The following is a 14,004-nucleotide window of genomic DNA, read 5'->3' on the forward strand; positions in this document are numbered from 1 at the left end:
CCAAATGAGTAAGCATCTCAGCAGAGAGCATGTAGCCCCCTGGCCCATGGCTTTGCTTTTGCTTTAGTCGGTTTTGGTTACTTGTGGTCAACCATGAGCTGAATTAATGGGAAAAGGGGTGGGATTGGTCCACATAACTTTGTTCACAGTATGTTGATTTGCAAACTTCTTACATAACTTTTATGCCAGTGTATTGTTATAATTATTCTATTTTATTATTTTTATTATTGTTAATCTCTCACTGTGCCTAATTCATAAATTAAACTTTATCCTAGGAAAAAAACATAGTCTATTCAGGTTTCGGTGCTATCCAGGGTTTCAGAGATAGACTAAGGGTCTTGGAGTGTGTCCCCCTTAGATAAGGGGAACTATGGTTGTACGTTTCTATGTTGTGGGGTGAGTCTACTCCTCGGCTTACCTACCAGGGCCCCTGAGTCCACAGCAGAGGCCCCTAACCCCAGCAGAGGCAGACAGGCAGGCAGCACAGAGGGCGGTGTTGGAGGCCCTAACAATGGAGTTGTGTGCTAGACACAGAAGCACCCAGAGCGGGGCACAAGGGCCATCACACCAGTGCTGGCGGCAGGACTCCCATGTCCCACGGGGTTCATCCAGGAGCCACTTTCCGTCTGCCTTCCCACACGTGGCTGAGCCATAACTGCAGGAACTCAGCTCCTGTCTCCCTCCCCACATCACCACCACCACTGCCGTCATACAGCCTAGATCACTAGCACACACCAGGCCCTGGCCTTCCCGGCCTCTCTGTCTGCCATGCTATAACCCAGATTCACCACACTGTAATCTCAGGGTTTTCATAAGGCTCCCCATGTGCTCCTTGTGCACCTCAACCCTTGGGAAACACTGCTGTCCACTATCATAAGGCTCCCCATGTGCTCCTTGTGCACCTCAACCCTTGGGAAACACTGCTGTCCACTAGAACCACAGCACACACGGGATCCTGACCCGAGACACACTGAAAATAGCCCAAGCCTGTCACGAAGCACCACAACTTACTGGCTTTCCCCAGTTGGCCTTCAAAACACAACTGGTTTCACTTCCAGACTTTCTTTCTACTTCCCAATATCTCTGCTCCATTTCCAATTGGCCCCTCTCCAAGTGCTCCTGGTTGCCTGGTTCTCGTGCCTGAATCCATGCCTCGGGATAGTCTGGGATGCCCTCCGCCCTGTTGAGAGCCTCCTATTAAGTTCCAGCTCAAACTTTGCCTCTGTGAAGCTGTCCGCCATGTTCCCCAGGCTCTGTGGTTCTGCCCAGCAACTCGTACGGACCAGAATTAGATCACCTCCCTAAATGTCACTCTTCCATATCTGACTGTTCAAAGGCCGGGCCTGCCCTGCATCCTGGCATCCTCAGGGCTTAGCACCAGCTCAGAACTGGGAGGCGACCAAGGGTGTGTTTTGACCGAGTAAGATCCATCAACACACAGTCACAGTCACCCAGGCACAAGTGGCCTGCTGTGGGATGAAGGGCTGTGGTGGGGACCATCAAGGTGACCTGCACTTGATAGGTGAGAGGCACCAACCTACCCATGCTTTTCTTTTGTTTTCTATTCCCAGTGACCTTCAGTGACTGTAAAGGAAATGACAAGCTGCGCTATGAGGTGTCAAGCCCACACTTCAGGGTGAACAGCGATGGCAGCCTAGTTGCCCTGAGAAACATAACTGCAGTGGGCAGGACCCTGTTTGTGCACGCGCGGACTCCCCACGCTGAGGACATGGCAGAACTCATGATCATCGGCGGAAAGGACATCCAGGGGTCCTTGCAGGTAACCTTGGGTGCAAGAAGAGCACTGGGTCTTCTCTCTGTCTTATGTGCAAAATGGATCTTTATTGCATTGGCTGAGATTATTTTTGTTATTGTTGGTGAAATGAGAGAAATTCAACTTAAAAATGGTGGAGGAGGAACAGTAGGAGTTTATTGATTTATGTAACTAATATATTTTAGGGATGTCTATGTACTGGTGTTCATGTAATGGCAACAACTTTGGTTTGTGTACATCCTGTTTTGCTGGGTCTGCTCGGAGAGGCTCACCTCTCCCTGCCTCCCAGGGTGGAGGTCTCTGTAGCTTGACCTCGTTCTCCCAGGCTGAAGCCACTTGAGAGAACATCTGTTTCCACTTGATGATGGTTACAAAGCTTTGAATCTCATCAGCTCCTGAGTCCTTCCCTGAACTTGTCGCAGTCCAGCTGCAGCAAAATAACCGGGGGTGGGGGTGGGGGTGGGGGGTGACGAGCAACTTGTGAAGACTAATACAGCAGGAGTGGGAGCCGTTTATTGTAGGACAGGAGGGGTATATATACATTCCACACAGCTTATCTAATTAACATAAACTAGATACAGCAGTCAACCAATAAGGAATCTCCACACTTAATGGCTCGCTGGTGTTACTTCACAAACCACTCCCTCTACAAAATGCCAGGCGCCATCCAGACTTGTTTACAGACCCTAACATGAATTGACCTCTGTGTCCAATCCACTGGACTGTAATGCTCTAATCCGCCATGTCAGGGTCACATATCTTTTCTTGAAACCAGAGTGGGGTCATCCCCACCCCTAAACACATGGACAGGGAGTAAAGGAAGCGTAATCCCTCAAAGTAAAGCAGAAGCTAGCTTCAGAGGAAGAGAAATGGACGTGGGGCAGGGAAGAGCGCAGTGTCCCACTGGAGTTGTGTAGCAAGGCCATTGCATATGGAGTGGCTCCCTCTTTTGCCACAAACCAGCATCTGTTCCCGTCAGATGCATGCGAATGCCGATCCTTACCGTCCCCCACACGTGTATACAGCACATGAGTGCCGCACACTGCCTCTTGGCCTCCCCGATTCTGTCACTCAGAGGCTTTGTGCTGCACACAAAGTCAACTCAGTGCTGGCTTGGGAGGGACTCACCTATCCTCCTTCACCAGGAGCTCAGAGTCTCTGGCTTCTTGATTAAAGGATGTTTTGAAAACTACTCAGCAAATTAATTATGATGACAGTGTGGCCCATGCTTGGCCTGCTTGGCCTTTTCGGTGCGACCCTGCATTTCCTCAGTCTTTCCGTGCCTGGGGTCCACGTATCCTTTCTTCATCTACCACCCATGACCCTCCTTGTCTGTGATCTGGGGTCTGGTTCAGTGATGGGGAGAGTCATAGAACTTCTAGGTCTGCAGACTGGAGGGTGCACAGGCTGGGATGGCATCTCAGTGGCCATGGGCCTGGGAGCTGCCCCCCTCTTCAGCATGCTCCTGCAGACATGGCTGATTGCCCCCTGGCGTGACCTGAGTGTCTTCCCAAAGCAGTGCTTCAGGAACGTACTATTGATGCAGATTTAGAGACATTTCTAGGGATGGGATGGGATCTATTTTCCATCACAGAACTAGATCCACTCAATAATTCCCCTTCCTACCTGTGAAACTGTAGTTAAGGGTAATTCATAGCCCAGCAATGAATCTACAGCGTCACTGATGTTTTAAAAGAAAACGGAATGTTGGTGACGGTTCAGACCAGCCACGAGGCCCATCAACACCACAGAGGCAAGATTTTCTCTTCCTTCCTCACTGCCATTTCCACAGTGTCTCACTAACCTGTGATGTGAATGACTTGGCAAATACACAAAGAAGCAGAGTCACCACTATGTGCAGCAAAACGTGCTCCTCAGAAACATGAGGCAGGGTAGAGACTCAGTCAGGGGCTCCCTAAGGGACCGGATGCATCTCATTGGCAGATGTTCCTTGTGATTGGTGGCTCTTTATGTCCAGAGAAGACAAGGTCATAGTGTTTTTCCTGAAAGAGGACAGAAGGATTCTGGGTACTTCCTAGGATAACTCCCACTTGGTGGGCTGGGAGGCCGGGCTTCACAGGAAAGGAGCTTGACCAGGAAAGGCCCGCTCCTCCAGGCCCAGGAGGCATTTCACAGCAGCAGCTCATCCAATTCCCGGCTGTTTTTCATTCTCCTGCATCTGACGCACCATCCACAGAACTTGGCTGCGATCATCTGCTTCCTATAAGCAGAGGCTGCTGCACCGCTTGGCACGCCATGCTCAGCTCCGCCCTTGGTAATTCCATGAGGTGTGAACACTGGCCTTGTGAAGGTGCCCAGCTGTGTCTGTGCATAACAAGCCCCAAAAAAAAGAAAAAAAGAAAGAATAGGAAAGGAAGACAAAATTGGTAGCAGATGAACCCCTCTGAGGAGAACACAGACGTGGATAGATCTGTAGTTGGTGATTTTTAAAGCCAGATTGTGTGTGGCCCAGGGGTCTAACAGGGTGGGAGTCGACTCAGCGCTGGCTGGGGAGAGACAATGAGTGTGCCTAGGGATAGGTAAGGCAGGGAGGCAGGTGCCCGCTGCTCTGTGCCCCTGGAGCAGGGTGGGTCAGGGGAAGTGGGCAGTGCTGTGAGCAGGGAGCAGTAATGGTTAGCTGTTGGCCACACCACAGTGAAGTCCAGCCCTGATGCTTATGGACACCTGTGACAGCTCAGCCTGCTGGGTTACTCTTTCAGCCCACAGAGAGGGGTGTTATTGGTGCCATTATCACCTGCATTCATGGGTGAGGAGACCCAGAGGCATGAGACTGTCTGACACTGGTCACAGCAGTAGGTGGCAGAGCCAGGGCTAACCCTAGCAGCATGGCTCAGGAGCCTCCTCTTGACCTCTGGGACAGAACACACATGCCCAAAGGTCATCTACCACAGACACAATGACAACAATAGCAAGCAGGGCCTGAGACCCAGACTGGCAGATTATCAGAACCCATTCAAGGTCCTCTCCCCATGGTGGAAGGTGGCAGACCCTCCCTGCGAACTCTGGTCCCACTGGGCATGGCTCCTCTTGGTCCCTTGCATCCCATTTCTGCTCAGGCCGCTGTGATGGGCGGGGCTACTGTGCACCCTAAGGACACTCCCTCCCTACCCTCAGCCAGGAGCTCTGCAGTTGCAGAGGCAATCTGCCACCCTCCATCCCCCAAGGGTCATCCTGCCTGGTACTCACACAAGCCAGCATCTGGTACCCCGGGACCTGTCTCTGGGTCAAGGGAGGCTGGAAGGAAAATGCTGAGTTAAAATCCTGGAAACAGGTGGGAAGATCGTGGGGATCTGGATTGATGTGACATGCAGCAGGAACTGTTATAAGGTCTTCCTTCCCCCCTCGGTCCACCCATCCATGAGTTTACTGCTCAACCCTCAGCACCCAACACAATTCTTGGTATACAGTTGGTGCTCAGTAAACATCTTCTAAACAAATGGAAGAGCAGGGCGGGATGAACGCTCCTCCCTAACTTACTCTGCCTCGCAGTACCAAACCACGTTGCTTTCTTGGATTGACCCGGCTTTCCCATCCCTTCACGCTGGCCACGCCTCTGTCTGGACAGTGTCCCCTCCACCAGCAGCCAGCACCCCTCTGACCCCTCAGGACTGGCCAAGGTTTCCCTCCTTGGGGAGCACCTCTTCCTCCACGCCCCCCCTAGCCTGCCTGGCTCTCCCCCGTCACACTCTGACCTGAGCAGTCTGCTTACCTAGGCTTGTGCCCATCTCAGTCTGAGCCCTGAGCTTGGGGACCCTGCACCCATGCAGGAGACTAACAGGAGGGTCTGGTGCCTGAACCCTTGGGTGAATCCCGGGCTGCTCTTGCCTCAGCTCCGGCTACCTGAGCTACCTACAATATGGGCTCGCGTGGTACCAGCTGGTAGGGGTGCTGGGAGGACAGAAAGACTTAATACACGCAGAGCCTCAGAACAGTGACCCGCATGTTTAAGTGCCATGCCGATGGCAATTATTCCTCATAACAGATTGTCAGAGGCAGAGCTATCGTGCACATTCAGTGAACCCGTGAGGCAGGGTGAGATGACCAGTCCTGCACCCACACCCACCAGGGCCTGACACCATCACTTCCACACCTGTGTGGGATTCCGGACAGCAGGTGACTGCACTGTGGCCACCTGTCCTTCAAATGCCTACTCCTGGATAAGGAAATCCTGTAGTTAGGGGTTCTGCATTTCTATGAGCCCAGGTAAAAAATACCAGCAGCCTTGGCAGTATTTAAAAGATAACTAAGAGCAATTTACATTTCTTTCCTGGAAGTCAATACAGGGTAAAACTTGACCCAAAGGGAAAACTGGACTCTTAATCAGGTTGTTCAAAATAAATGCAACAATAATCACAGTATCTATTCGCTTTTTTTTTTTTTTTTTTTGTCACGTTAAGACTCCTTAAAAATAAAGAAAGTTCTGACAGATACTGAAAGGTAAACTTAAAGGCTGGTTCCTCTTCAGCTGTTCATCAATTTAAAACACACAATTTAAAAGGCAAAAATTTGGCTGCTAATCTAGTTTCAAGAGTCAGTTTAGAAATAGTTCCTAAAAAAAAATAAAATAAAATAAAGTGAGCAACCAGAGAAAGGAACCACTTGAGGGAAATAGTTGATTTTATTTTAAACTTTCAAAATACAATTATGAAGCAAGTCTTCAACTACCAGAAGTCCTTAGCAGTGGTGCCGGCTGGTGTGGGGTGTGCCCTGCCGGGATGGGTGTTTGTCTCCACTCCTTCCCAGAGCTCAAATTCCATTTGCATAGACCTTTAGGGGGTCCTGGGTGGGAGACCCTGAAGCAATGGCTAAGCGCTCCCTTCTGCCAACACACATGCTGGAGATACTTAGCCAGATGGCTTTGGACAATATGAAGGGGTACCTAGAATTACCACAAATTTGCATCAAATCATACATTTACCAGCAATCAGCCATATGGTACTGCAAAGTCACCCAAATCCTTGTCACTTCTATCCATTCAATTCTCTAGTTTTCCTGATCTCACATTCTAGACAGAAGTGTTTCTGCACATTTATTACTTGTGAGATAAGCTCCAATTATTTTTTCAATCCCAAGAGGACCATTTGCATCCTCTGTTTGTTTTGGCCATCATGCCATCAAACCTCCAAGACACCTGCCCCACCACACACAGGTAACCAGACTTCACTTCTTCAAAGCGTCCCAAATGCTTTAAAAATGAGAGTCACCAGCTACAGTGAAATGAATCATCTTTCTCAAAACCTTATCACACTGATGTGGACTGATGCAGAGTCTGTAGAGCTGGTCAATTATATCGATCTTGCTTACATGAAACATGTTTTACAAACATCCCAGCGGATGACCAATCTGTGCATTTACTGTGATTGTAAAGAAATGATGAGTAGAAACTTAATATGCACTGATTTAACAAGTGCAATAACTTCAAAACCCTGTGAATTACCACTCTCCACAGCAAAAGCCTCCCCAGTTACTACCATGGAAAATTAGTATCAATTTAACTGTCACCCAAATTGGGAAAAATATACGGCTTGAAAATTATTGTAGGAATCCAAGAATTGGACCTTAAATAGGGCATTAGGCTGTTGTGTTTTGACACATGCCTAAACTGCTGTGTTTATGGCTCTTAGCTCCAGGGTACTCCTCAAACACAGATAAAAAGACATCCTCCGATTCATTAACTTAAATAGATAACAGAGTGCTTTGTGGGTCAGAATCTACGAAAACTATATTCTGAAGATTAATTTTAATTGAAATGCTTGGGGGAAACTAACTGATCTCATAGAAAGTTTAGATAACTGAAATTGACTTCTTTTTGGCTTGTGAAAACTCAATTTCATTTTGCACAACATCAGAGTCCCACAAATATACTGTGAGTCACCGTTTATCGTTTTAAGGTTTCTTATAGTCACATTGAAAAGAAACAGGGGAAATTAATTTCAATAATGTTTCATTTAACTCTGTATGCATATGCCTATCATATATGTATAGTATCATTCAACAAGTAATCAATATAAACGTTATTAAATTTTTTTTGAGGTGTCAGGGAGGGAACCCAGGGTCTCCCACATTAATGATGTATTATTTACGTTCTTCTCCTCCGTCAGCGGGTGGCAGGCCTGGAAATTGAGATGGGCCTTCGGGTTGGCTGTTACCACTGCTATTTTGGTAACTGACATTTGCAGCTTCATTGGTGCTGTTATTATCCAGTGAAAACCTGAAAGGACATAAGAAAATTAAAAGGCAATTATGAATTAAAATGAGTCCATAGTTGAGCAAAACGCCCAAAGAAATTTCAGGTAGAAGGACAAGCCTTATGTTGTCATGGTTTCCTAATGTAATTCTTGGCCAGGGCAGGATCCTGGCTCATCCTCATGGTGCCAAGTCTGGGAAAATGCTTTACATTTATACTTTATGAATTAATTTGCTATTTTAGTTCCATATGCATTGTCTGATTTACTCCTCAAACCAGTGCCTGGAAGTCATGAGGTTTTTCTGCCCTATAAACCGGGAAACTGAGACCCATAGACACAGGCCTTGGGTCATGGAGCAGTCCCACTCTGCAAGTCCTCCGTGCTCTCCGACAGCAATGGGGCTTCTCAAGTGCAGGGAATGGAATCCATCAGAGGGAAATCGAGCCCTGCCATCAGCGACAGGACACAGTCATGAGAGCCAACGCACTTTCCAGGCTCTCATGCCTCTCTCCTAGAGTTTACCGTGACCATACGCCAGATGCCAGTGGATTCTGAACGCAAATACAGGGAAGGTGACATCTGGGACTCCAGGAGCGGTTTCTGTGGAGACACTTGGTCACTCCAAGTTTGCAGTAAGCGGGATTGCTCTGATTACAGATGCAATGACATAGAGAAATCTCAGAGGACTTAGAAATCAGATTTCACCCCACACTGAAGCATGCTTCTGAGAAAACCTTAGGTAGGTGGGCAGGCTGTGTTGTCATTTTACCTTAACAAAAGTTTCTCTAGGAATAAGACCTTTGGAAGTAGAATCTTATGGAAAGAGCAGCACAAGGTGTCCCCATGGAGCCCTGAAGTCCATGCAGAGTCTGACCTTCGTTTCCGAGGGGAGCAGCTCTGATGATGGGGGACACAGACCATGGGTGGTCCCTAGTTGGTTCCTCTGTCTCAATACTCAAAATTCAGGTAGCAAAAAAAAAAAAGGGGGGGGGAGAATGTGTCATTTTTCTCAGTCCTTCTCAAATCAGCACTTGGGACAATCAGATTATGTGACCTCAGCCAAATTTTTAAGGCAGAAGCCTAGGCATGTGTACAAAGTTAGGACAGAAAATTATCACGGTTCTGACGCACCGTCTCCCCCAGCTTGCCTAGATGAGAAAGAAACTGTAGGTATCTGCAGACACCTCCCGCCCCCCGCCCCAGAATAGACTCTAGGTGCTATTTGATCCTCGACTCAATCATTTGTTCAGGAAAAATCAGTTCTTATCTCAAGCCATCACCTGGACAAACAGGGAGCACCTTCATCCTACCTGGGGACTGATTTTATTATAGGTTATTTGTTCTTTTTTTTTTTTTTTTCCTGGGTCCTGTTAAAGAAATGGAGACCTCATTCCCTCTGGTCCATAACCTTGGGGTGAGGGCGGGGGCGTGCTACATTTAAAAAAAAAAGTGTTCACATCCCCTTAGGGCCCATAGCAGGGGCTGATACTGACATTTGCTGAATTCTGTCTGTCTGTCTTTATGATCTCAAAAGCAGCCACAATCAAATAGTAAATATTATGTGTATGAGGCCATCAAAGCATAAGACAGTTGCTTTTATTTATTTTTTTAGCAGAAAACAAATTTGTTAAAACCTTCTTTTATTCCTATCATTGAAAAAAGATCAATTCTCAGGGAGAAAAAGAAAAAAGAGAAAAACACTTTGAGTAACCCTCCCAGGCATTCTCAGGATCTGCACATTGGTAGACCCAACTGAGAAACAACTTCAAACGCACCATGATGGTCTCCCAAGGGTCTTGGCGATTCTGGTCTCTGAGGACTGAGAACACAGCCAGTTGGAGGGGCCTCCCCTAAGGGCTGGCATAACTGTACATATTCCAGGGCTGCTCAGTGCCAAAGGGGCTCAGAAGGCCTGGGACTATTTTCCAAGCAACTGTTCCAACACATCCTTCCAACCGGCATCCCCCGCCGGACGAGCTCATTGCTCTGACCTGCCTGGCCCCAGCCACTGCCCTCAGCCTTGTGGCCTGAACACGAGAGTGTGGGGCCTTTTCTGCTGCCCACAGAAAAGATGGGACCCGAGGTCCCAGAGGGCTTTTCCTCTCCAGTGGACCACACAGCTCCCCTGCCTCCTAGGTTTTATGGTAATCAGATGGATCCTTCAACTTCCCATCTCTGGCAGCAAATCCTCTTGACAAGAAGTGCCCTTTTGTCAACCAAATCCATCTTCACGTCTGGCAAATTGGACTTCTGTGGACGGCAATTTTTCACGACTTATTTCCTTTGAAGACACAGAGCTATAAACAATGCCGGTTCTCCAAGAGACCGAGAGATGGCTGCATAACTGTAAGCAGGCTTTTCTGAGGCCCACCTGCCCATCCCTCTTGTTCCGGAGGCCCCTGAACCCTGCTGTTTTTCACACCTCTGCCATCAAAGGTATGACAGCAAATCAGGATCCGTTATTTTCCTCCCGTGTTGTCTGTTCTCCTAAGCTCTGCTTAACATAGACAACTGAGATGTGGCTGAATTTTTGCTCCAAGTCCCTTAATTCAATCTGACCCTTGTTAGCAAAGCCAAGCCCCTGACAGAATGACTGTTGGTCTCATTTCCCTAATTATCTGGGATTTCCTCTTTCGTTCAGGCCTTTTTTGGTTTCCATGAGTTCTAAAAGAACAGTTCAGTTCAGTATAATATTTTTTCTAAAGAAGGGAGAAGAAAGTAAGAAATGAGACCCAGAAATCGAGTCAAAGAAAAAGAAATGCAAAAAAAAAAATTGATCTATATTTTTTTCTAAATTCTACATAAATGTCACAAGTTTGGTATTAGTTTATTTGATAAAGTAAAATTACATGCTTCAGAGGGCACTCAACTGACTTGTTCATTGTTATAAATCTAGCTCTTAACACAATATCTGGCACTGAATAAATAACTTATTTAATGCCTTAACAAATGCCACAGATGGAATGAATATTGATGTTCATAATGTGGATCATAGCCAACATTTATTTAGCTCAAACTCTATGCCAGAGACCACTCTACGGACTTATAGTAAGTCATTTAATCTTTACAGCAACTCTACAAAATAGATAGTGTTATCTCCATTTTACAAATGGAGAGAGGTGAGGCACCCAAGGTCACTGGGCTGAATACTTTAGAGCCCTGCTTCGTACTCAGACTCTTCAAAAGGCATTTAATAGGACATCTTATCCTTGTCAAAATAGAGAAATATGAGCTGCCTACTCTCACCGTAGTGTAGGCTTAGATTGGCTGAATAGCTGTATCTAGAAGGTGCACAGTCATCCATCAGCCTGAGCGGCTTCCGCCTGCAGGCCCTGGACCCTGGAACTGCTTCCTCCCAGGGCTGGGGACCTGGATGTGAGGTTTCGATGGCTCTGGGGTGCTTGTGGGATAGCCTGGAGATTCAAGAACTTGGGTGTCTACAAGGGGAGACTGAAGTCAAGAAGGCATGAGGGTGGGCCAGGTGGTCGAGCGGGGGCTGGGGACTGGAGGGTGTGGAAGCTCCCCACTGTGGCTCACAGACACAGCACTGGGCCAGCTGCCTCCTGCAGGTCCCTGTCCTTCTCACCACTCTGCCTTTCGTCCTTCACTTACTGCTTATCACCTTGAGGCCGCCAAGCCTCTGCCCTGGGCCTAAGGAAGAAGCCTGACCCCGCTGTCCCCGGTGTCCATAGCAGGCTCTCCAACTCTCTGGGCTGAGCAGAGGACACCACTCCTCTTGAGCTTCTCGGTTCCCTTCTCCCACACAGCCGCCTTCCCTCCTCCCCTGAGGAAGACCCCTCTCTCCCCTTCATCCCTGGAGCCCACTCCTTTGAGCCTCTTTTCATTAATGCAGCTTCGGTCCTCTCCTCCTCTCGGAATCCCCTGGTGGCCCTCACAAGCACTCAGGTGGCCTGATGCTAAAGCCAACTCCCAGGAGCCACGTCAGCTCACCGTCCTTCAGTCTTCTGGAAAGGGGACTTCACCCCTCAGCTCTGCTTCATTGCTTGCTCCACCCTCAACGCTCCTAGGCCAGTTCCTGCCCTCAACATTTTGCTGAAAATGTTCTTCTAGAACTCATGGAAACCAAACGGTGGATGTTCTTGGATGTCTTTGAGTCCCTTGCCTGCTTGAGTTCTCTGAAGCATTTGCAATTGACTTTTTTATTTTTATTTAAATGAAGTGAAAGCCACATAAAGTTTACCCTTTTATTTATTTTAGTTGTTGCTGTTGAAAATATTTATTCTGTTTTGATATTTTTCCTGTTTAGAAGTTTTTAGGTAGATGTTATGGTTTGGATATGAGGTATCCCTCAAAGCTCAAGGGTGAGACAAGGCAAGAAGGTTTAGAGGAGAAATGATAAGGTTATGAGAGCCTTAACCCAATCAGTAAATTACTCACCTGAAAATTTACCCTTTTAAATGGCATTTTCGTGGCACATGATGGACTCACAATGTTGTACAACCACCCCCTCCATCTATCTCCAAAAGATTATCATCACCACGAAATGAATCCCCATACCTGTTGCTGTTGGGTCTCCTCGATGCCCTTCTTCAGGTCTCCAGTGACCACCAGTCTGTACCCATTTTGTGTGTTCCATAAACAGAATCATACACTTTGTGGCCTTTTGTAACCGGCTCCTTCTGCTCAGCATAATGTTTCAAGATTCCTCCCCATCATGCCTGGACCAGAACTTCATTGCTCATTAGGACTGAATGATATCATACGGGCAGGTGAGAATTGAGGCACATATTCATCCATGGATGGCCATCCGGGCTGTTTCCACCTTGTGACTATTGTGAGCTGTGCTGCTCTGCTTTGTATGGACCTGTGGTTTGCCGGAATACTACTTTTTCTCCTCTGGGGTTTGCCCCTAGAAGGGGAATTGCCAGCTCAGGTGGTGATTCTGTTTACCTTTTCAAGAACCCAGCAGACCTTGTCCACAGCAGCTGGGCCAGCTCACCGCCCCCTCCCTCCCAGCACTCAGCCTCCCTGCGCCCTCCAGATGCTACACCATGCTGCGCCCCCACTTCCCATGTGGGAAACCCCTTTTGTTTCTCCTCCTCCAGCTCGTCTTCTTGTCCCTGCTGCCACAGCAGGGGACTGTCAGCACTCTGTCTTGACTTCATCCCCAATCTAGGACATCTCCAAGTTTGTAGCTGGACCTCCGACCATGAGCTCTTCCTATCTACCTGCTCATAGCATCTCCACCTGTACACGCACCTGCCTCCCTAGGTTTGTGTGTGTCCCCACTGTCCCTCATATACCTCAAGCCTCATCTTCCTCAATGTTATATATATATATATATATATATATATATTTTTTTTTTTTTTTTTTTTTTTTTTTGGCACCAGCACCCTGTCTTCCCAGGCACCCATGCCACCACCTTAGATATGTCTTCGTATCTCCCTACCTGAGAGGTCAGGGTCACTCCCCATCTTCCCTCTGTCCCTCATGTGGTTTCTGCCTGCTGTCTTCTTCACAGGACGGTGACCACTGGTTTAAGCATGATTTCCTTCTCTCTGGGTGTGGCAGGGCCTCTCCCTCTTGAATCTAGCCTCATCCCTCCCCTTGTGACCCCACTGACATGCCTGTGACTGCTAAGGTGACTTCCTGAGGAGTGCCTGGGGTCACGTCCCCTCTGCTCCAAGGCCACCAGGTTCCCACACCTCCTGCACAGCATCCAGGTTAACCCCAGCTGCCCTCTCCTTCTCCGCTCCCAGCTCCCCCGACACGTGATTCTCCCACCACACAACATGTTATCCTCCATGTTGACTTGAAAGGATGCGATCCTTCCACGTCTCTGTCTCAGGATGGTGTAAGTGGGCTGCAACAGTTTACAGGAATCAGGACCAGTTTAGGGATCTGATGTCAACAGAACCATTGACGAAAATATATATATTTTTAGCCAAACAAATGCTGTATGCCAATAGGTAAATCCATTGCTATGGATTTCTCTCTCTCTCTCTCTCTCTCTCTCTCTCTCTCTCTTTCAAATTTGTAGCTAATTATGATGAGAATAAT

General features: G+C 47.9%; 1 protein-coding gene across 1 annotated transcript in view; it reads left to right on the forward strand.

The window, feature by feature from the left end:
- The window catches only part of Cdh13 (cadherin 13), an 862,179-nt gene that overhangs the window by 331,039 nt on the left and 517,136 nt on the right, over positions 1-14,004 (forward strand). Inside the window, exon 3 of the mRNA XM_076839513.2 lies at positions 1,572-1,780. Within this exon, the coding sequence (XP_076695628.1) occupies positions 1,572-1,780 (209 nt within the window). The remainder of the gene's footprint in view (positions 1-1,571; positions 1,781-14,004) is intronic.

This window comes from Callospermophilus lateralis, chromosome 18, assembly GCF_048772815.1.
Source record: "Callospermophilus lateralis isolate mCalLat2 chromosome 18, mCalLat2.hap1, whole genome shotgun sequence".
Taxonomy (NCBI): Eukaryota; Metazoa; Chordata; class Mammalia; order Rodentia; family Sciuridae; genus Callospermophilus; species Callospermophilus lateralis.